Below are 25,169 nucleotides of genomic sequence, written 5' to 3'. Positions count from 1 at the left end.
TCCCAGAGTGAATACTACTTTTCATGCATTAGGGCAGAAGTGGTTTTATACAGAGGTTTAAAAGGCAAGCTGGGAGGAAAAATATGATCAGTATTTTAAAATACACCTCGAAAGCCAGTTTTGGTGCTTATGTCCTCTACTCTTGGTCGATAAGAACTCATGGCAATGCATACCGTGAGAAGAGGGAGACTGTTGCATAGACAGCTTTTGCAAGAAGAGGAATGGCGTTGTGTGTAACAGCATTCCCCAACTTGGTGCCCTCCAGATGTGTTGCACTACAACACCCATCACCCTGAGCCAGCCCACCTGCTGGACGACTCTCCTGTTGGGTTAATTTTGTGGCAGCCTAGATATGCTGTTTGACTTTGACACACACACTCTAGCCAAGCTAAACTGTAATGAGTGACCTAAGTCTATTTTATCAAAGAGCAAATGTTGTCAGATGTCATATAGACATTTTATCCCCCCCACCGTATATTTTCTTCAGAGATGCTTTACTTAGATGAAGATCCCTCATATCAAAGACAACTAAATAGAAATAATCACTACTTCATTCATTCATTATATTTCTATATCTATATCACCCAATAGCCAAAGTTTTCTGAGAGGCGATACAAATATTAAAATCCTAAAAATGCTATACAATAACATAATACAAAACCATTAACATATGAACATATAAAACAATTTTAAACAATAAATAATAAAACCCCAGGACCCATTAAAAATGCCTTATCATATGCTGTCAAATGTCTGGGAGTAGAGGAAAGTCTTAACCTGGCACCGAAAAGATAAAAATGTCTGCAGCATGCCGACCTCACTGGGGAGAGACAGTCGGGGGGCTACCTCTGAGAAGGCCCTCGTCGGAGGTGGCACTTGGAGGAGGGCCTCAGACGATGATCATAGTGTATGGGTACATCAAGAAAACAGGAGACCACTAGATTATGATTAGGACCAATGGCTAAAGGTTTTATATGAAAAAATGGGTGGGGAAAAACCCAGTAAAACTGGGTCCCACATTAACCAATAGGTTTTAAACGGGTGGCTGCCTATCCCTGTTCAATTTTCCTGCTCCTATCTGTCACTAAAAGTGTGTTAATACTCTTCATCTTTCTCCTTTATGACAGCAGGTCACACACAGCAGCCACAGTGTTCTGCTTTGTTGCCCTGACCAGGGAATGCAGCACTATGGTGGGTGCCAGCCTTGGGACAGGAGTAGGGATGTACGAAAGTCACTTACCTTTTTGCAGATTCTGTTCGTGGGGGGGGGGAGGCGCTCCGGTCCTCCCCCCCGGAATCCTCAATGGCCAGCTCCACTCCACAGCCAGGCCATGGAGCAGCCGGCCAGGGCCGTCCGCAGCCGGATTTCTGGCTGCGGAAGGGCTGCTGCGGACGCAAATGGCGGCTGCCATAGTGGCCGCCATTTGCATCCAGCCAGGCAGCCGTGATTGGCTACATAAGAATTTACATAGCCTATCACAGCTAACCCCTCCCCCCAAACCCCAGCGTACGCAAATGGCGGCGGCTACGGCAGCTGCCATTTGCGTTCCCTATTTTTCGCTGATTTATCTTATGTAAATATTTACGTAAGATAAAACGGCAAAAAAAAGGGGAACACAAATAGCGTAGTGGGCGCTATTTGCGTTCCTTTATTTTTCACCGTTCCAGCCTATGTAAATATTTACATAGGATAGAATGGCGAAAAATAAAGGAACGCAAATAGCACCCACTACGCTATTTGCGTTCCCCCTTTTTTCACCGTTTTATCTTACGTAAATATGTATGTAAGATAAATCGGTGAAAAGTAGGGAACGCAAATGGCGGCCACCGTAGCTGCCGCCATTTGTGTACGCTGGTTTTTTTTTGGGGGGGGGTTAGCTGTGATAAGCTACACAAATTCTTATTTAGCCTATCATGGCTGCAAGGATGGCAATGGCGGAGGCGGCAGCCTGGCTGTGGCCAGCCAGGAGACCAGCCGCCGGAGCCACCGCCACATCTGCCCCAGGTAAGTGCCGTCCCAGAGGGATTCTGTGGGGGGGTGGAGGGCAGGAGGCCGTTCCACCACAGATTCCAGGGGGCCGGATTCTAAAGAATCCGGCCTCACTGGAATCCGTGGCGGAACTCTCTGCCATCCCTAGACAGGAGTGGTAAAAGCAAACAGGGAACAAGAGGAAACCTGGGCTGGCAAAAGTATGTATCACTCAGTTGCCTGCCTGGGGACCATTGTTAAGTTGTCCAGGTGAGTAACAAATTGCTTGGTTGACTGACAGGATAAAAGCCTGTCGTGTTTATAAGAGTTGTGCTGAGGATTTGCTCAACTGAAAGACACTCCTTTATAGGCACATTTCTGTCTTGCAGCTGCAATGACATTAGACAGAACTATGCTAAGAACAAAATGAAGCTGGAGGGTAGAAAGCAGCCTTACATCAGTTCTGCTACGTGAGATGTCAGCTTAAACTATAAGACATATTGTACTACTGGCAGCTTTCTAAATCTAGTGGAAATGAATTGAGACATCTTCTGGATTTCCACACCCCCCCCCCCCCCCCGGTAGGCAACCTGCTACAATTTCATTTTCTGTCAAGACACTCAATATGTGAAGTTATTTGAGGATGAGTGAGCTTCAAAAGATTTTAACTTAAACGATGCAAGATGAAAACACCATATCCGCTACAGTGAGGTAAAGTATTATTTTTTTAGGCCTTGAGAGAATGAGAGGGAGCACACACATGTCAAAAATGAGCAAGGAGCCCATGACATAACAGCATATATTTAAAATGAAAAAACAAAACAAGATTTCTTACAGAAATAATATTTCTACTGAGCTACTGTATAAGTTAAAGCTCCAGGCAACTTGTCTATGGATTCATATGGGAGGTTAGAGCAAGCTGCAGCTGCCAGTTCTCAGGCAAACCACAAACATGTACCAAAGCATACGAAGGTGTAGGGATTGTCACAACACCCATGGAAGGAGGGTTCAGTGAAATGGAGAATATCTTGAACTGCCCTGAGAAATGTACAGGCAGCCAGTGCAAGTGGGCCAGAATCAGGGTTATATGCTCAGCAAAAAAATTCTGCAGAATCCCTTCGATTATAGACAGACTCTCCGGGCACACGTCACACAAACCGCAGGATGAAGAAAAGGAAAGGTCCTGGCACAAGAGTGAAAGAGAGGAAAGCTCAGAAGGAGCACTTGAACAGTTTATGGAGTCCTACGTAGGTTCTTCTGGAGTCATTGTTGTCACTTGAGGCTTAAATGGCCTCTGTGGCCTTCTACCAGCTTCTGCTGGAGGCCAGTTATGTTCCTACCTGGACAGGGATAAAGAGGCTTCAGACATCTATGCTCTGCTAATCTCCTGGTTGGATTATTGCAATGCACTCTGCCTTTGGGATTGCTTTTGAAGACAGCTTGCAAAATGCAGCAGCCAGACTGATAGTGGGTACCAGAAGGTCTGAGCATATAAGACTGATTCTGACCCATTTGCACTGCCTGCCTGTATGTTTCTGAGCACAATTCAAGATGCAGGTTCTGACCTATAAATCCAGGATGTGGGAAAACACGACTGAGGGTGTGTACAAGCACACTAGAAAATATAAAAGACGACTTAGTTTACAGTGACATCTGTATTCACCCATGTTCCCCACTGCTTTTATTACTGGGTTCTAATTTATTCAATCCCCTTCATGGATCACTGCCTTGTTGTGGCGAAGGGGCTTGCGTAACTCAGTGAAACTATAAGCTATGCTGTGTAGGGCCAACCAAGACGGACAGGTCATGGCAGAGAGTTCTGACAAAATGTGGTCCACTGGAGAAGGAAATGGCAACCCACTCCAGTATTCTTGCCAAGAAAACCCATTGGAACGTATCACAAGGCTAAAAGAGATGACGCCGGGAAAATGAGCCCCTCAGGTCGGAAGGTGTCCAATATACTACTGGGGAAGAGCAGAGGGTATTTCCAAGTAGCGCCAGAAAGAGGGAAGCGGCTGGGCCAAAGCCGAAAGGACACTCAGCTGTGGATGTGTCTGGTGGTGAAAAGAAAGTCCGATGCTGTAAAGAACAATATTGTTTAGGAACCTGGAATGTAAGATCAATGAATCAAGGTAAGCTGGAGGTGGTCAAACATGAGATGGCAAGATTGAACATCGACATCTTGGGAATCAGCGAACTCAAATGGACAAGCGTGGGCGAATTTAATTCAGGTGACCATTATATCTACTACTGTGGGCAAGAATCCCTTAGAAGAAATGGAGTAGCACTCATAGTCAATAAAAGGGTGGGAAAAGCAGTACTGGCATACAATCTCAAAATGATAGAATGATCTCAGTACGAATCCAAGGCAAACCATTTAACATCTCAGTAATTCAAGTCTATGCCCCAACCACTGATGCTGACGAAGCTGAGGTTGATCGGTTCTATGAAGACCTATAACACCTTCTAGAACTGACACCAAAAAAAGATGTCCTCTTCATCATAGGGGATTGGAATGTCAAAGTAGGAAGTCAAGAAATCCCCGGGATAACAGGCAAGCATGGCCTTGGTGTACAAAATGAAGCAGGACAAAGGCTAATAGAGTTTGGCCAAGAGAACACGCTGATCATAGCAAACACTCTTTTCCAACAGCACAACAGGCGACTCTACACACGGACATCACCAGATGGTCAATATCGAAATAAGATTAATTATGTCCTTTGCAGCCAAAGATGGGGAAGCTCTATACAGTCAGTAGAAACAAGACCTGGACCTGACTGTGGCTCAGATCATGAGCTTCTTGTTGCAAAATTTCGGCTTAAATTGAAGAACGTATGGAAAACCACTAAACCATTCAGGTATGACCTAAATCATATCCCTTATGAATATAGAGTGGAGGTGTGGAATAGATTTAAGCGATTAGACCTGATAGACAGAGTGCCTGAGGAACTATGGACGGAGGTCCGTAACACTGTTCAGGAGGCAGCACCTCAATCCATCCCAAAGAAAAAGAAATGCAAGAAAGCCAAGTGGCTGTCTGATGAGGCTTTACAAGTAGCTGAGGAAAGAAGGGAAGCGAAAGGCAAGGGAGAAAGGGGAAGATATATCCAACTGAATGCAGAGTTCCAGAGAATAGCAAGGAGAGACAAGAAGGCCTTCTTAAATGAACAATGCAAAGAAATCGAGGAAAACAACAGAATGGGAAAGACTAGAGATCTTTTCAAGAAAATCAGAGATATCAAGGGAACATTTAGTGCAAAGACGGGCATGATAAAGGACAAAGAAGGCAGGGACCTAACAGAAGCAGATGAGATTAAGAAGAGGTGGAAAGAATACACAGAAGAACTATACAGGAAAGACTTTAACATCCCTGATAGCCATGATAGTGCGGTCACTGCCGGACATCCTAGACAGTGAAGTCAAGTGGGCCTTAGGAAGCATGACTAACAACAAAGCTAGCGGAGATGACAGTCTTCCAGCTGAGCTATTTAAAACCCTAAAAGATGATGCTGTTAAAGTGCTGCACTCAATATGCCAACAAATTTGGAACACTCAACAGTGGCCACAAGACTGGAAAAGGTCAGTTTACATTCCAGTTCCAAAGAAGGGCAATGCCAAAGAGTGTTCAAACTACCGTACAATTGCACTCATTTCACATGCCATCAAGATTATGCTCAAAATCCTACAAGCTAGGCTTCAGCAGTATGTGAACCGAGAACTACCGGAAGTACAAGCGGGGTTTCGAAGAGGCAGAGGAACTAGAGATCAAATCGCCAACATTCGCTGGATCATGGAGAAAGCAAGAGAATTCCAGAAAAACGTCTATTTCTGCTTCATTGACTATGATAAAGCCTTTGATTGTGTGGATCACAACAAACTGTGGCAAATTCTTCAAGAGATGGGAGTACCAGACCACCTTACCCGTCTCATGAGAAACCTGTACGAGGGTCAAGAAGCAACAGTAAGAACCAGACATGGAACAACCGAGTGGTTCAAAATTGGGAAAGGAGTACGACAAGGCTGCATATTGTTGCCCTGCTTATTTAACTTATATGCAGAGTACATCATGAGAAACGCTGGGTTGGATGAATCACAGGTCGGAATTGAGATTGCCGGGAGAATTATCAACAACCTCAGATACGCAGACGATACCACCCTAATGGCAGAAAGCGAAGAGGATCTAAAGAGCCTCTTGTTGAGGGTGAAAGTGGAGAATGCAAAAGCTGGTTTGAAACTCCACATAAAAAAAATGAAGATCATGGCATCTGGCCCCATCACTTCCTGGCATATAGAAGGGGAAGAAATGGAAGCAGTGACAGATTTTATTTTCTTGGGCTCCAAGATCACCACAGATGGTGACTGTAGCCATGGAATTAAAAGACGCTTGCTCCTGGGGAGGAAAGCTATGGCAAACCTAGACAGCGTAGTCAGAAGCAGAGACATCACCTTGCCGACAAAGGTCCATATAATCAAAGCTATGGTTTTCCCAGTAGCAACGTATGGCTGTGAGAGCTGGACTATAAGGAAGGCTGAGCGCTGAAGAATTGATGCTTTCGAACTGAGGTGCTGGAGAAGACTCTTACGAGTCCCCTGGACTGCAAGGAGGTCAAATCAGTCCATCCTAAAGGAAATCAACCCTGAGTGCTCATTGGAAGGACAGATCCTGAAGCTGAAGCTCAAATATTTTGGCCACCTAATGCGAAGAGAAAACTCCCTGGAAAAGACCCTGATGCTGGGAAAGATTGAAGGCAAAAGGAGAAGGGGACGGTAGAGGATGAGATGGCTAGATAGCATTACCGATGCAATGAATATGAACTTGAGCACACTCCGGGAGAGAGCGGAGGACAGGAAGGCCTGGCGTGCTATGGTCCATGGGGTCACGAAGAGTCGGACACGACTTAATGACTGAACAACAATTTATTCCAGAGCAGAACTGACTTTGTGGCCAGTGCATGTACTGCAAATTTACTGGCAAGATGACTACTTTTGTCAATACTGTTGCTTGAAATTAATACAGGTAAGAGCACCAGCAGCATCTATGTGATTAATGCCATTACATGCTCGTGACAGAAAGTATGTTTTTAAACCTCAGTCACTCTGTCAGTTTGTTTTTATAAAACATGGAATATAGCTGCACTCAAGATAGGTGCACTACACGTGTCTCAACAGTGCAGATCAAAATGAACTGAGCAATGTTTACGTCCTCTTAAGTAAAAAGGCAAATCCTTTCATGACCCTAGAGAGCTTTGTCAAACTCTAAATAACTAACAAAAAGCCTAGCCTGGACCCAGAGTATCTTAACAATTATAGGCCAGTGGCCAACATCCCCTTCCTAGGCAAGGTGCTTGAGTGGGTGGTTGCAGGACAGCTCCAGGCAGTATTGAATGAAATGGATTATCTAGATCCATTTCAATCAGGCTTCAGGCCTGGTTTTGGAACGGAAACTGCCTTGGTCGCCCTGTGGGATGACCTCTGTCGGGAGAGGGACAGGGGGAGTGCGACCCTGCTGATTCTCCTGGACCTCTCAGCGGCTTTCAATACCTTCTGGATAGGTTGTCTGGGTTGGGAGTTGGAGGCAGTGGTTCCGCCCCTACTTGGATGGCTGGCTCCAGAAGGTGGTGCTGGGGGATGACTGCTCTGCGCCATGGCAATTATGCCATGGGGTTCCACAGGGCTCTATTTTATCCCCCATGCTGTTTAACATCTACATGAAACCGTTGGGGGAGGTTATCCGGAGGTGTGGGCTGAGGTGCCATCAATATGCGGATGACACCCAGCTCTACCTCTCTTTCTCATCAAACCCAGGTGAGGCAGTGGCTGTTCTGAATCAGTGTCTGGGCACACTAATGGACTGGATGAGCGCCAATAAACTGAAACTCACTCCAGACAAGATGGAGGTACTGTTAGTGGATGGTTTGTCTGCCGGCTAGGTGATATTTAGCCAGTTCTGGAGGGGGTTGCACTACCCCGAAAGGATCACGTTCGTAGTTTGGGGGTGCTGTTGGATCCAAAACTGTCACTTGAGGCACAGGTGAACTCAGTGGCACGGAGCACTTTTTATCAGCTTAGGCTGGTATATCAACTATGCCCTTATCTGGACAGAGATAGCCTAGCTACAGTTATCCATGCTCTGATAACTTCTTGTCTGGATTACTGCAATGCATTATACGTGGGGCTGCCTTTGAAAATGGTCCGGAAATTTCAGCTGGTCCAAAATAGGGCAGCAAGATTGTTAACAGGGACTTGCCAACGAGCTCATATTACGCCAGTACTTTTCCAGCTGCACTGGCTGCCAGTCCATTTCCGGGCCTGATTCAAAGTGCTGGTATTAACATTCAAAGCCTTAATGGCTTGGGGCCAGGTTACCTGAAGGATCGCCTCCTCCCATATGTGCCTGCCCGGACCTTAAGATCATCGTCAGCGGCCCTTCTCCGTGAGCCCCTGCCAAAGGAAGTGAGGCCGGTGGCTACTAGGAGGAGGGCTTTTTCTGCTATGGAATGGAGCTCCCTAGTGAGGTTCACCTGGCACCTACATTGTATAATCTTTCCGGCGCCCGGCAAAACCCTTTTTATTTTCCTAGCCATTTGAGCTCTTTAGACTTTTGGCTTTGCTGTTTTAAATCTGTATTTTAAATCCCTGGACTGCTGCTAGGTTTTATTCTGGTTGTATTGTTTACTGTGGTTTTAATGTTTTATATATTTTGTATTGTTTTATTCTGTGCTCTTTGGTTTTAATTTTTGTGAACCGCCCAGAGAGCTTTGGCTATTGCACAGTATAGAAATAAATAAATAAATAAATAAGCAAGCATGAATGCTTGTTTGTGCTAGGGCAAAGCCTTTAAAAATGAGCAAGCTTTCTGCAGGGGAAGAGCTACAGCCTCAAGTTACAGCTTTACATCAAGTGAAATGGGAAAAAAAGAAAAAAAAAGATTTGAGATTTGCCCAGTAGCCTTGATGACAAAAAAATGAGAGAGAACTTGCTTACAAATCAGACAAAATGTCAGGGGACATTTTATCAAGCAATACTCTTGAATAAAAACCCCTGAAGACACCTTAATTATTAAGGAACAGAGAAGGCAAGTTGTCTTCAAAATATTTCTGTGCAACTAGCTGGAGGAACAGATTTTTTAACATCATGACATAACATCTCTTTCATTAGGAAATCTTACAAAATTGGACATTTGATGCCCAGTGAGGAAGGGAAATAAACACATTTCCTAAAGTATCACATCCTTTATTTCTTCCAAAGATTTAATATAGAACTGCCTCAAAAGCCCCATAAGGACTGATTTAATCATATTATGATGAAATCAAATAAATTAAGTTCACAGCTAGATTTTTATTAGAGCTAATGTCATTTACTTCTCAGGAACTCAATTTTGTGTAGGGAAAATATATTTTTAAAAAAAATTAAAAATAGTATGAACCAAAATTATGAAAACAAATCTATAAAACAATTAAAATAACATTTATTTGATTTGTAGGTTGGCTCCAAGATTTGTTTATTTCAAGTAGGAAAAAGGGCCAAAAAGGCATAAGAAGGGATTCTACTAAGAATGGAACTTTAACACTACTTATCTGAATGAAGCTTTATTAAGTACTTAAATCTCTATTTATTTCCATAGCAATTCAGAGAATCCAGCTGCGAGACATTAGTCCTATGTCTGTCATTTAGTTCTCATAAATCAGCATCTCTGGTTCAAGTGTTATTGGACATCTATCCCCCCAAAACAACAACAACAACAACAACAACACTGGAGTAGAATGCTATCCAGCTGTATATTTCAGTACTCTCTATTATAAAAGTTACACTCATGATCAGCCACAGAATGAACACACAATAATTGATGTGATTGCAACACATACACAACCCAGTAAACAAATGTTGCAATTTTGTGATATTCGATGAGGAAAAATATATTGTATTGGGACCTATCAGACAAAAATCAACTGAAAAGTGAATGCTGGCAGTGAGAGCTTTGACAATAACAGGTTACAGTCCAATATAACCTAAAAATACTTCATCTTCTGAAGCAGCAATATGACCTTCATTTAGCCTGACATTCTATAACAGCCAATCAGGTGACACATAGGAAACAAATTAAGCCCTTAGAGCCAAAGCAGTACTTTTCACTAGGAAACTGCTGGGGGCTAGTTTGGATTTAGGAGATGCTGAACAGCACAAGTGTAAAAAAAAAAAAGGTATGTTAAGCAAGAAACATTTCTTAAACCGTAGCTCAACGATGTTTATAATACAAGCGTCCTCTCCCTCCTCCTGCCCTTTCCTTCCTCCCTTACACACAAGCACCATCTCGCCACCATTTCCTTCCCATCCCCTTGTTCCTACCTCCAAACTCAATCTGGCCCTCCCTCTCTCATCAAATGGTTGCTAAGGCAGCCAATACTCAGTATCATTGGCAGAACAGTTCAGCATGTAGGGATCTTTTAAAATTGCCTGGGAACTCTTGGCAATAGTGGCAGGGAGGAGTGGCTGCAAGGTGTAAAGCCATTAACACAGATGCAACCCACTCCCCAAGCAAAAAGAAAAGCCACTGCAAGATACACACACGCACCATGGAACTTACAAATCCCCCCCCCCCCATTAAGACTTTCTTTCAAAGCAGAACTATGAACAAGAAGAAATTCTAAAGCGTATGAATCATGCACACATATATAATGGAAGTTCATGATTAAGGGAAAATTCCAGTGACCCTGGAATTTTCCCCTCAGTCCTTCATCTGTTTTGTTTCTACCCACAAAGCGATGAGCAAGATCTTGCCCCAGCTCCCATCCTGTTAGGAAAAAAGAAGTCTGCCAATCACAAAAATTGTACAGTGGCTGGCTTCATTCAATCCAAAAGGTTTTTAAAGGTTCTCCTGTCTAGGAAGCAAAGACCTCCAAGAAAGGGAGCCAGATGTAGACTGGACAGGAAACATTGTTTGAAGAATAGTGAATCTGACTTGTTGTAGTCAGATGACTTGCCTATGATAAAATTTATTAGTGGAGAATCACTAGGACTATACAATGGGAAAGCAAGCTTAGAATTCACTGTGCTCTGAAAACTATTGTGTGTGTGTTTTTTTTAAATGAGCAGCTCAATGCTAACTTCACCAGAGAAAAAAGTACCTCTACGCCCCACCCCCCGCCAGTTTAAAAATATCTACAGCTCAGCTAATGTGTGTTCCAGGAGATGATAATACTGCATAGTTTTTTGGGGGGAATTCTAAAAAAAAGTTGAACTGATGTGAATGTTACACTGTTTATCATGAAGGTTTATGACATTTTGAAGAAATTTAGGGTATTTTGTTAGCAGTAATTCTGAACCTCCATGCACTGGGCTTTGAATGGCAAGACAGATATTCCATTCCTCCAAAACATGATTTTTTATCAATGAATCAGGAATGTGGTGCAATTTTGAATGGCTCTTTTATTTTTTCTCTCTCTTTCTGTATGTATATGTATATGTGCGTGTGTGAGTGTGAGTGTGTGTGTGTGTGTGTGTGTAATATACATGCCCCACCCAGCCAACCCTTTGTCTGTCAATGCATGCTTTCCATTTCCCTTTTCTATTAGTAGGAGTTGATGTTTTATATTACTGTAGAGTCGGGAAAACCACTAAACCGTTCAGGTATGACCTAAATCATATCCCTGATGAATATACAGTGGAGGTGAGGAATAGATTTCAGGGATTAGACCTGATAGACAGAGTGCCTGAGGAACTATGGACGGAGGTTCGTAACATTGTTCAGGAGGCAGCAACGAAATCCATCCCAAAGAAAAAGAAATGCAAGAAAGCCAAGTGGCTGTCTGATGAGGCTTTACAAGTAGCTCACGAAAGAAGGGAAGCGAAAAGCAAGGGAGAAAGGGGAAGATATACCCAACTGAATGCAGAGTTCCAGAGAATAGCAAGGAGAGACAAGAAGGCCTTCTTAAATGAACAATGCAAAGAAATCGAGGAAAACAGAATGGGAAAGACTAGAGATCTCTTCAAGAAAATTGGAGATCTCAAGGGAACGTTTTGTGCAAAGACGGGCATGATAAAGGACAAAGAAGGCAGGGACCTAACAGAAGCAGATGAGATTAAGAAGAGGTGGCAAGAATACACAGAAGAACTATACAGGAAAGATCTGAATGTCCCTGATAGCCATGATAGTGCGGTCACTGAACTTGAGCCGGACATCCTAGAGAGTGAAGTCAAGTGGGCCTTAGGAAGCATTAGTAACAACAAAGCTAGCGGAGATGACAGTATTCCAGCAGAGCTATTTAAAATCCTAAAAGATGATGCTGTTAAAGTGCTGCATTCAATATGCCAACAAATCTGGAACACTCAACAGTGGCCACAAGACTGGAAAAGGTCAGTTTACATTCCAATTCCAAAGAAGGGCAACGCCAAAGAGTGTTCAAACTACCGCACAATTGCGCTCATTTCACATGCCAGCAAGGTGATGCTCAAAATCCTACAAGCTAGGCTTCAGCAGTATGCGAACTGAGAACTACCGGAAGTACAAGCTGGGTTTCGAAGAGGCAGAGGAACTAGAGATCAAATCACCAACATTCGCTGGATCATGGAGAAAGCAAGAGAATTCCAGAAAAACGTCTATTTCTGCTTCATTGACTACGCTAAAGCCTTTGATTGTGTGGATCACAACAAAGTGTGGCAAATTCTGAAAGAGATGGGAGTACCAGACCACCTTACCTGTCTCCTGAGAAACCTGTACGAGGGTCAAGAAGCAACAGTAAGAACCAGACATGGAACAACCGATTGGTTCAAAATTGGGAAAGGAGTACGACAAGGCTGCATATTGTCACCCTGCTTATTTAACTTATATGCAGAGTACATCATGAGAAATGCCGGGTTGGATGAATCAGAGGTCGGAATTAAGATTGCTGGGAGAATTATCAACAACCTCCGATATGCAGACGATACCACCCTAATGGCAGAAAGCGAAGAGGATCTAAAGAGCATCTTGTTGAGGGTGAAAGAGGAGAGTTTAAAAGCTGGTTTGAAACTCAACATTAAAAAAACGAAGATCATGGTATCTGGCCCCATCACTTCCTGGCATATAGAAGGGGAAGAAATGGAAGCAGTGACAGATTTTACTTTCTTGGGCTCCAAGATCACCGCAGACGGTGACTGTAGCCATGAAATTAAAAGACGCTTGCTCCTTGGGAGGAAAGCTATGGCCAACCTAGACAGCATAGTAAGAAGCAGAGACATCACCTTGCCGACAAAGGTCCGTCTAATCAAAGCTATGGTTTTCCCAGTAGTAATGTATGGCTGTGAGAGCTGGACTATAAGGAAGGCTGAGCGCCGAAGAATTGATGCTTTCGAACTGTGGTGCTGGAGAAGACTCTTACGAGTCCCCTGGACTGCAAGGAGGTCAAATCAGTCAATCCTAAAGGAAATCAACCCTGAGTGCTCATTGGAAGGACAGATAATGAAGCTGAAGCTCAAATATTTTGGCCACCTAATGCGAAGAGAAAACTCCCTGGAAAAGACCCTGATGCTGGGAAAGACTGAAGGCAAAAGGAGAAGGGGACGGCAGAGGATGAGATGGCTAGATAGCATCACGGATGCAATGAATATGAACTTGAGCACGTTCCGGGAGGGAGCGCAGGACAGGAAGGCCTGGCGTGCTATGGTCCATGGGGTCACGAAGAGTCGGACACGACTGAACGACTGAACAACAACAAAGAGTAGCTGGATTTATGCATACCCACATTAGCATAGGATTTGGCTTCAGAATCTATACAAACAATTTAGGGACCAAGAAGTTACCTTTATGTAATCAATTCTGAATCAATAATTCTTATTCACTGAAAAACATAAACCCATCAATTACAATTACACTTACCCTGGACCTGAGGGAACCTCCCTAATTTTCATCCACACACTTCAAGAATTGCCCCCGAATAGAGCTGCAAAAAAAAGTATATTTTAAAAAATCATTTAGAGAAGTATTAAGCAACATATATTAACAATCTATGGGTTGGGTCCAGAGTTAGTTATGACTAACTCAAGACCCATTGATTTCAATGGGTCTGTTCCAAGTATGACCAACTTTGGATCCAACCCTTTGGCATTGTGATTACTGTGTTTTAAAAAACCCACCAAAACTAAGACAACTTATTTTTATATAAGAATTTTGTTATACGTCACATCAGGAACCCTTTAATCCCAATTACATCTAACATTTAACAGCTAGATTTTCAAAAGTGAGAGTCTAATTAAATAAAGATGATTAGACTCATCAACCAAGCAGCATTACTGGATGCAATCCCTATTTATTTCAGTGAGATTTGCAAGAGAAACAAGCTTAGTGGATTTAGGAATACCATTCGATTTCAAACAACTGCAGGTCTTCTAACCTAACTAATCAGATGTTGAGGCATGTCCAAAGCAACAGTAGTTTAAAATATGAATTCATTATTAAAAATGAATTAGTTTATCCAGGCTTCATTGTTGGTCACCTGAAAGTTCCAAGAGAAAAGGAGATAACTGGAAGGTTATTAATTAAATTACAGTTTGCAGGGCAGGATCACATTGTGCACGTTACCATCACAATACTGCCTGCATATCATCTTTCCATTTCACACACCATGAGAACCACAACAATGTTTGACAGATCAAACAAAGTTATCTATAAAACGAGAAGATGAGACTTCACGGAGCCAGTTCAGCTACATGGTTTTTCCCAGTAGTAATGTATGGCTGTGAAAGCTGGACTATAAGGAAGGCTGAGCGCTGAAGAATTGATGCTTTCGAACCGTGGTGCTGGAGAAGACTCTTACGAGTCCCCTGGACTGCAAGGAGGTCAAATCAGTCAATCCTAAAGGAAATCAACCCTGAGTGCTCATTGGAAGGACAGATACTGAAGCTGAAGCTCAAATATTTTGGCCACCTAATGCGAAGAGAAAACTCTCTGGAAAAGACCCTGATGCTGGGAAAGACTGAAGGCAAAAGGAGAAGGGGACGGCAGAGGATGAGATGGCTAGATAGCATCACCGATGCAATGAATATGAACCTGAGCACACTCCAGGAGAGTGCTCAGGACAGGAAGGCCTGGCGTGCTATGGTCCACGGGGTCACGAAGAGTCGGACACGACTGAACGACTGAACAACAACAACAAGGCAAACATGATGGCATATATGCAGAGTTAGTGCGGCCCCACACCTCTGGAATAAGTAGCCATCAGGGGTCTGCCAGGTTTCATCATTGCAGGCTTTAGGAAGGCCCTGAAAACTTACTACTTTACTTTACTTCGGCCTTCCGCCCATTATGCTTTATTGGACTGGATTTAGCTGCAGTTGTATGTGGTAGGTTTTGATTTTATGCTGGTGTTTGTTATTTTTTTTAGCATGGTTGCTGCTGTTGCTGGTTTTTTTAACTTGTTTTTATTTCCGTAACAATTTTTATTATGTGAGTTTTATTGTTGTACGCTGCCTAGGGAAGGCTCCTGCCCGAAAGGCGGCCAAGAAATATTTTAAATAAAATAAACTGAAATGTGTCTATTTTAGCAGTGACTAACCTGTCCCATTGATTTCAAAAGGACTTAAGCATGTTGTTTTCTGGACTGAAGCTAATGTTCAATAGCAACCATGGCTGTAAACAAAACTTGTCCAAAGCAGTATTTTAATACTGTGATAGCAGAGCTACTCCATCTATTACTTTTGTGTATGTTTGACTCTGAAGTAGCAGTGACTGTACACAAAAACACGCAATATATTTGATGGCTCTCAAGAGCTCTATTCCTTTATTTATTTTGGGTGATAAGACCTAACCAAATCAAAGTACCACTAAATCCATTAAAAGCAGGTTTCAAGTCAAATCTGAAATTTATCTTTTATCTTACCTTTGACACTTGCTATTTTTAAGTGAATCAATAACCGTGTGAAAGATAAGACTAGTTGACTGGGATAAAGAAGTAGTTGTGTGTGATCTACAACAGTCAATTCTTTCCAGATGAAGTAGAATGAAAAGCAGTAGAATAATAGTACTATAACTTTAGCATAATATTCTGGCACACAAATGGTTTGACTACATCCACATTTTATTGTAATTTTTTAAAAAAAGGAAATGAGGTTTTAAATGAGGAAGTAAGCAGGTGGGATCCAGCCAGAGTTGAGCCTTTTTAAAGCCCATTATTTTAATGGAAGAGTTAAACACCTGCTTAGATATCTCTCATTGATATTTTGTAAAAGTACACAAAAACCATTAGCTACTTCAAGCCAACCGTTTGATCACCTACTAATGGTGGAAAATTTCCATTTTGCTATTCAGATTTTGTATGTGAAATTTTAAACATGAAATTTTGTTAATTGAATGTGTAACTTTATTAAGCATTCAGGTGATTTAGACTTATTGCCCTCTCAGCCTGTATTCCTTTCTGGCAAGCATCAAGTAAGGAAAACATTATCACTGGGAATAACAATTGTAGAAGAAACTTGCATCATATATGCTGATCCAGAAGGTTGAAATGTATGTTAAAATAAGGCCTTTGTTTAGTTTCCAAGTACAGGATAGTCATCTAGGTCTAAAAGCAGTAAGACACTCAAGACTTTTTGCCTAAAAGTAGGAACAGAAACCTGCAATCAGCATTTTGGCCTGGTTGATGTTTTAAATGAAGACGGAACTGCCCTATTTGATCCGATTCTACATTACAAATACTTATTCTTCCCAAATCTAAAAACAGTAAGTAATGGCAGCATTTGAATAGAGGTAGGAGCACAATGAAGGTGCTTCTCCCTTCAACCTCTATATCAAGTCAGAGCCATCTTGAGCATAATTTTTGGTGGAAAGGTGTGACATCAAATAAATAATCATATGGATATGGTGGTACCATCTCCAACCCTCATATCCAATATATCCACCATCTATACTCTGCATCTCCACATCAGAATCCCTTGTTCAGATGGCTGTATTGCAAAAGTTTTCACATATTGTTCTGAACAGTTGTAGCGTTCCACTCTTAAAGGTGGTTTAAATAGATAAAGGCTAAGAGTGCAGGCTATGAGACAGAAATTCCACAGATCAAGCTTGTCTCAGCAAACTATGGTATTAAGTGATCAATTTCCCATTAATTAGTCTGTTTTTGTTTCCCACTGGGGGAGAGGCATTTTAATTACTGGTGACCTCCCTTTATCTTTTTTATTGTGAGGAAAGTTAAGGGGAGGAAGATAATGCATTCCTGAGGCTGGTTCCTAATTTGAGGCCTGAGAATGCAGTTAAGGTGCTTCGCCAAGTCCAATCGACCACTTGTGTGCTTGACCCTTGCACTTCATGGCTTATTAAATCAAATAAGGAGGGGATGTTCGGCTGGGTCCAGGAGGTTGTAAATTCCTCCTTGAGAGAGGGAGTGGTGCCGGCCTCTTTAAAAGAGGCGGTAATCAGACCACTCCTGAAAAAGCCTAACCTGGACCCAGAGGATGTTAACAATTATAGGCCAGTGGCCAACATCCCCTTCCTGGGCAAGGTGCTTGAGCGGGTGGTTGCAGGACAGCTCCAAGCACTCTTGAATGAAACGGATTATCTAGATCCATTTCAATCAGTCTTCAAGCCTGGCTTTGGAACAGAAACTGCCTTGGTCGCCCTGTGGGATGACCTCTGCCGGGAGAGGGACAGGGGGAGTGCGACCCTGTTGATTCTCCTGGACCTCTCAGCGGCTTTCTATACCATCGACCATGGCATCCTTCTGGGTAGGTTGTCTGGGTTGGGAGTTGGAGGCACTGCACAGCAGTGGTTCTGCTCCTACATGGATCGCTGATTCCAGAAGGTGGTGCTGGGGGATTATTGCTCTATGCTGTGACAATTATGCCATGGGGTTCCACAGGGCTCTATTTTATCCCCCATGCTGTTTAACATCTACATGAAACCGTTGGGGGAGGTTATCCGGAGGTGTGGGCTGAGGTGCCATCAATATGCGGATGACACCCAGCTCTACCTCTCTTTCTCATCAAACCCAGGTGAGGCAGTGGCTGTTCTGAATCAGTGTCTGGGCACGGTAATGGACTGGATGAGCGCCAATAAACTGAAACTCAATCCAGACAAGACGGAGGTACTGCTAGTGGGTGGTTTGTCTGCCCGGCTAGGTGATATTTAACCTGTTCTGGAGGGGGTTGCACTCCCCCTAACGGCTCAGGTTCATAGTTTGGGGGTGTTCTTGAACCCACAACTGTCACTTGAGACACAGGTGAATTCAGTGGCATGGAGCACTTTTTATCAGCTTAGGCTGGTATACCAACTACGCCCTTATCTGGACAGAGATAGCCTAGCTACAGTTATCCATGCTCTGATAACTTCTCGTCTGGATTACTGCAATGAGTTATACATGGGGCTGCCTTTGAAAACGGTCTGGAAACTTCAGCTGGTCCAAAACAGGGCAGCAAGATTGTTAACAGGGACTTGCTAACGAGCTCATATTATGCCAGTACTTTTCCAGCTGCACTGGCTGCCAGTCCATTTCTGAGCCTGATTCAAAGTGCTGGTGTTAACATTCAAAGCCCTAAATGGCTTGGGGTCGGGTTATCTGAAGGATCACCTCCTCCCATATGTGCCTGCCCGGACCTTAAGGTCATCCTCTGTGGCCCTCCTCCGCGAGCCCCTGCCAAAGGAAGTGAGGCCGGTGATTACTAGGAGGAGTACCTTTTCTGCAGTGGTACCCCAGCTGTGGAATGAGCTCCCAGTGAGGTTCACCTGGCACCTACATTGTATTCCTTCTGGCGCCAGATAAAGACCTTTTTATTTTCCTAGGCATTTTAGCCTTTTAGCTTTCTAGATTTTTAGCTTTGCTGTTTTAAATCTGTATTTTGAATCTCTGCATTGCTGCTAGGTTTTACTCTGGTTTTATTCTGGTTGTATTGTTATATTGTGGTTTTAACATTTTTATATTTTATATTGTTTTACTGTGTGCTCTTTGGTTTTAATTTTTGTGAACCGCCCAGAGAGCTTCGGCTATTGGGCAGCATAGAAATAAATAAATAAATAAATTTGGTGGTTGCAGTTAAGAGGAAACCAATGTTAGGTCTGCACAGACAGAAAAGAAACACATGTACAGCACTGGGTTGGTTGCTTAGAGGAGACCCATCAAGAACAATGGGACTAAAATTCACCATTATATCTCACTGATTTCAGTAAGTCTACTCTAAGCATGTCTACGTCTGGATCCAACCAATTTTAAAAAAGTAACAGTGGTTGTTACTTTGCAGGCCGGAGTTCAAGGTTAAGGCTGAAGATTACATGAAAAGGAGCAAAATATTGCAGTCCTGCAGATTGTTCGTGATTAAGAAATAAACTCTGGGAAACATCACATGTATGTAAGTAAGTGCGGTCCTCTGTAACAAGGGAAAAGAAATATATAAGGGAAGTTCTTATCTCCAGGTTTTTCTTTAAGCCATTTCAGCTTTAACAGTCTAGTTAAGAATTAATTTAGTAAGCTGAATTTAATTCCCCTCTGCATGTGATTAACCAATGTCATACTTAAGGTTCTTTACGTTTATTTCAGATTTTGCATACTCTGATATTCCTAAGCATTCCGTAGTATACAAGCAACAATTAACCTTGGGTGGGGGAGTGGGGTTATATTTAATCACATGGATTTACAAGCAAACTGTCAAATTTGACCCAGAATGATTCTAAATGCTTTCTATGGTCTTTACCTAAAAAGTATTATCTGCAAATACTAGTGTGAGACTTCTCTATCTGGCTTTTCTCAGATAGGATGACTGGCAACAAATTTGCTCCTAACATTTTTCCTCTGCAAATGTTCATGTCAAAAATTCTCCAGATAGTCTCTGAATAGTGGAATGTTCACCAAATATTTGATAACTATATTATTCAGTTTCAACATTTGACAGTTATTTTTCACTATCTGTGAGATGAAATGCAATGATATATCATACTGACAGACTGAAATTTTATATTTGATGCTTGCCAGAAAGGAATACAGGCTGAGAGGGCAATAAGTCTAAATCACCTGAATGCTTAATAAAGTTACACATCCAATTAACAAAATTTCATGTTTAAAATTTCACATACAAAATCTGAATAGCAAAATGGAAAATGCTGGCAAATTTCAAGTATATGTAAATGTTCTTTTCAGTTCTGTGGCCAAGGAATATTTATCAAAGAAACCACCCTGAAAAACACAAGCTGAAAAACACAAACTTGTTTTGACTTTAAATTTCAACTGGATGAATGTTTACAAAAAAGAAAAAGAAAAATGAACCTGCCAAGTGAATTAAACAACAAAATAAATGTACAAGGAAATAAATATTTTTAAATCCATATAGCATTACATAAAAACACCAACAAGGAAGTCCGGAAAGCAGCAATTCATAGCAGATATAATCAAACAGAATATGGAAAATTACAGCTTGTCAAGAGATCTGGTAAATAGTGGAGTTTTGACTAGACATCTAAGAGGTATCAATGAAGATATCTTGCATTCTCCAAGTGGAAGGCAATGAATATTTTTTTTTCCGATTATGGGGTGTTTAGAAGTGATTACTTTTTAAAGACAGATATTTTGTATCTCCATCTGTGTAACTGTAAACCATCTAAGGCATAAAACATCCAACACTGGGTACAATTCTATGCATGTTTAGTCAGAAAAAAGGCCTTCAACTCCCAGCATGCCCCAGCCAGCCATGCTGGCTGGGGCATACTGGGAGTTGTAGGTCCTTTTTTCTGTCTAAACATGCAAAGGACTGCACTCTTAAGAGTCCCACTGATTTCAAAGGGAGAGTTAAGGACCAGCTTACCAGCATAATCCTATACATGTTTACTTGAGAAGTAAGCCCTGTTGAGTTCAATGGGCTTACTTCTAGGTAAGCAGGTAAAGGTTTGTAGCCTAATTATCCCAATGATTTTAGTGGGTGTTGGAAGTGCTCAACTCTGGCTGAATCATGCCTCATCAATCTCTCTCTGCTTACTAAGTGGCCCAATCATTGGACTAAACCAGAGATTGATTGCAGCCCTGCACTGTCCCATTAGAAAAAGGAAGCATGCAAAAATCTTTAAGCATACTGTCCTCTTGCATTTTTCATCATAATTTAGTTCTCCAAGTTATTTTTTATATTTATTTCAATATTGCATTATGTTTCCCCACTGAAATCCTGACAAATTGCTGAGTAATATATAAAATAAAAAGCAAGCCATTACCAAGGGAGCCACCATTCCTGTTCTTGGCCAAAGAGGCAAGCAGAGCATTAACAGTGTCACAACAGGACCTGGTAGACCCATGTTCAAATCCCCATCTAGAAATGAAGCTGACTGGGTGACCTTGGACCGTTCACTATCTCTCAGCCTAGTCTACCCCACAGGGTTGTTGTGAAGATTAAATTGTGATTGGGGGGGGGGGGAAGGACTATGTACACTGCCCTGAGCTCCTTGGAGGAAGAACAGGGATAAAAATGCAATAGAAAATGAATCTAGGAGGTGGTGGGAGGGGGAAATTCTCTCACCTTTCCTCACTCTGGTTCAGCTGCACAATTCATAATATCTGCCAATGACAGGATGACCAGCCTCCCCCCACCCCGCCATCTTACCCACAAAGAACTCAATTACAAGCTATATGAATGTTCAATACTGAGGCCAGCCTGGGACCCTCCAGATGTTTTGGACTTCAACTCCCATCAGCCCCAGCCAGCATGGCCATTGGTCAGGGATGCTGGGAGCTGTAGTCTAAAACATCTGGAGGACACCAGGTTGGGGAAGCCTGCTTCATACCCTCCTCTAATGGTTACACTACCAAAAAACTATCAAAGCCAGGAAAATGTCTATGTTTCATATGCAGTGAAGATATACCAACTGGGGAAAAAACTGGGAAAGGATCTGTCTCACCAACACTGTCATGACTAAGATGAGAATCAAGCCCAATGAACAATTGTTACTACTTTGATGGAGCCTCTTGTGGAAGCCCACAGACATTAAGGCTATATGGAACTAAAAATAACAGTCAGATTCCTTAAAGCCGACAGCTGCATTTTAATTAGTGTAACAGAATGAAACAGACTTTAAAATGAAGTGAAATAAGGTCACTCAAAGTAAAATTAGCCCAAAGCACTAAATGCATTCTATTATCAATTCTTCTGAACTCAAGACTCTGCACGGCAACCCAGATAAAGTTATTCTCAAAGATTCATGCTGTTCAAATATTTCTACCTCCCTTATCTACTTGCTACAAAAAATAGCAAATCAAAAATTTCATTTTTGAAAATGAAGTTACTGGAAAAGTAGATTTATGAAGTTATTGTAAAAATGATTTTCTTACAGTGGCGTATTAGCACTGGTAGACTAGTTGGATGGGTGGCAATATTCCTACTTAAATGTCTTGATTAGGTTAGCCTCCCAGCACACTCACACCACTATTCTTTTCAGATTCTCTCATATTACATAGCCTATTCCCGTGCTCTCTTTTCATAGCAGCTGCAACTTGCCTGGTCATTGGCAGAACGTAGAAATTGTTTGCGGGACTATCCACTATTTCGAGGCAAAGAAACATGCATAAAGCTACCTTAGTGCTGCCAATACCTCTGTTCTAAGAAGGGGAAAGAGCAAGAAAACGGCATGCTCCATCTCCATTGCACTGCTTTGGATATGGAAGCCAGCTTGTTCTTTTTCTTTCTCCCTCCCAGATTTAACACTTGTAGATCCAAGGCTGGAAAATAGACAGAAAATAGTTTCCATTAGAAAAGCATCATGGAAACATTGCAGAACACTCACTGCAGCTGCCCATTCTGGCTCCCTCTTGGGACTTCTGAAAGGTGCATGCATGTAAGAAGACCTCACAGAAGAGGCTCAAACAAGTGGGCAATTGATCACCCTCTCCCACTTCTTTATATTTAAAAGAATGAAAAAAGCAAAGAGATCTGATGCATGAAATCCTTGTTTCTTCTCTTGAGTAAATGGCAGTGTCCCCTGGCGGCAGAAGCGTGTCTTGCATTTGAGTACTGCTTGTCCTCAGTGTATAGGAATTGTAATGATCTGATAACGTACACACTCTTACCTAAAATCTTCGAATTGTGCAAGTTTTAGAAATCATTTTGGGGGAGTAGAGGCCAGGTAGCAAGACATGAACATCTTATCTTAAACTCTTTATTAATAATTCTAAAAGAAAGTATTTAGTAATCCAAATTTTCTTGATGGGGGGGGGAGTATAAATAAACAATCCTTGGTAAAAAATGGGGAAGACACATTTCCCCCTGAATTTTTCCGTTTTCCACCTGGACTTTGACATACCATCAGAAAAATTGTGCAATATGTTAGAATAGTGATAAAACCAACATGTGCGTGGGATCCAGAGAAGAAGGGAGAGTGTGCACACCTGCACATATACAAACAGGTGTAACTCAGCTTTGTTTCAGTATAGCAGTTCCCACTACCAATGACAGAGGCTGTCATTTAGCTTTAAAAGCCAGCTGCCTTGCCAGTGAAAACTCTAGTCACCAAAACAGAAAAGATCTGGATGTGCACACTTGCTCCGTCTTCAGATCCCAGCCAATATGAAAATAGACTGCAAGGATCAGAATGTATTCTTTATGCTGCTTTTGAAAAATACTTTCTATGTGGCTTATCACTGGTTTTATTGTTTTTGTTTATTATTATGTACATGCCCCTTAAAGCTTCAGCTATAGAGTGACTCATAAATTGAATTTAAAAATTATTATTAGACTATAAGGCACAAGCTTGGTGTCATTAACTCAAAAATGAACGTACTGAATCAAGCTAGTATTCCTTACAGTGTGGTTATGTTTTATTTTCTATGTCAAGCTGTTAGCAAGCTTTAATGTACAACATAAATCTGAACTTGATAAACTTGTACATAACTGTGCTAAAAAAGGTCACCCTCAATTCATCATCACAATACAACGAAATTTTAAAGGAAACACGAGCCTAAATATTTTCTAATGAATATTCTCAATCACAGATGGCTGGCTGAGTTCGCACTTGAGTTTATCCAACACCACATGCTGCTTAGAGAAACACCAACCTAGGGCAAAAAGCTGGTGAGATCTCTGCCCACAGGAAGCAGCACCATAAGGATCAAGAATGGTGAAGTTCAGTCATGGCTGTATTTGTAAAGACAACACAATATGGTTATACCATCTCTTTTGCTCAGAGAGGCCCATGCATTTGAAAGACCTATCTAAGTAAAATAAAAGGTATTCCTCATGATATCAGTGTGTGCACATCAAATCCAAAGAAAGTCAAGATTTATAGATTCCTTCAATAAATACTACAGGAGGGAAGAGTTACCGGTGCTGTGAAACCAAAGCAAGAGCAATACAGGAAAGATGTCCTGAAGCAGGGCCAAGGGGAATGCTAGTAACTCACTTTTCAACTAGTTGCGCAGCCTTAGTGTGGATGTTTGCGAGCTAATCACTACGAAGAGAAACGATTTGCAAATGAGAATTTTCTTGCTATATTTTCTTTCCTTATTTTACAAAAGATTTTACTTACATTTTATCTGCGTATCGGTTGGGCCGGAAGCTCTGGCCCCGTGAAGATGTAACATTTCCCAATCTGCACCCTGTGGCCCTCCTATTCCCTTCCCCCCACATCAATTCCTTTCCTTGTTCAGCACCAACACAGCGGAGAGTTACAGGTGCACAGAGGTTATCTTTAATCAGGGTCTGCAAACCAGCCTCTAAACCTAGTTCAAACTGTGCTTTTAAAAATATAACTATAGTTACTCTTTGTGTCAGTGCAGACATAACACTATAGCACTGTTATGCTAAGAAAGAAGCAAGGAATGAACCTGTATGGGAGAAAGGAAGAGCAAGAAGCATGCAGAGTGCTCCTGATATCTCAACCCCAGTTAAGAGATTGGGAAACATTATCGGCCTTTTATGTTTTCGTTGCTTCCAGTGTATCCAGTGAAAAAAAGTAAGAAATTGAAGGCCCTTTCAAAATGTCACTAAGATTGACGTGTTTCCTTTTCAATTGTGTTCTAGTTTCCTTAAGCTTTTCTGCAATTACCTAGAGAGCCTTGGTCCACAGAGCTAAATGAACTACCAAATGTCAGTTCCAAATGCTGCAACCGATCTGGCTTCAGGCATACTCATATCCTTACACTGGAAAGCAGGCCAAAGGAGGACATCAAACTGACTCAACTGTTGACTATTGCATAAAAGGAAACTATTTAAAACCACCAATGCTTTAAAAAGAATTGTTAGGCTAACATTACAAGTATTTGCTGGA

General features: G+C 42.0%; 1 protein-coding gene across 1 annotated transcript in view; it reads right to left on the bottom strand.

Annotated features, from left to right (window-relative positions):
- Positions 1-25,169, bottom strand: part of SELENOF (selenoprotein F) — a 45,485-nt gene that overhangs the window by 4,947 nt on the left and 15,369 nt on the right. Inside the window, exon 3 of the mRNA XM_084852027.1 lies at positions 13,824-13,887. Within this exon, the coding sequence (XP_084708153.1) occupies positions 13,824-13,887 (64 nt within the window). The remainder of the gene's footprint in view (positions 1-13,823; positions 13,888-25,169) is intronic.

The sequence above is a fragment of the Heloderma suspectum genome, chromosome 4, assembly GCF_057233095.1.
Source record: "Heloderma suspectum isolate Gila_16-S chromosome 4, 16-S_ref, whole genome shotgun sequence".
Lineage (NCBI taxonomy): Eukaryota > Metazoa > Chordata > Lepidosauria > Squamata > Helodermatidae > Heloderma > Heloderma suspectum.
Note: the sequence above shows the minus strand (reverse complement) of the source record. Positions and strands in the feature narration are given on the sequence as shown.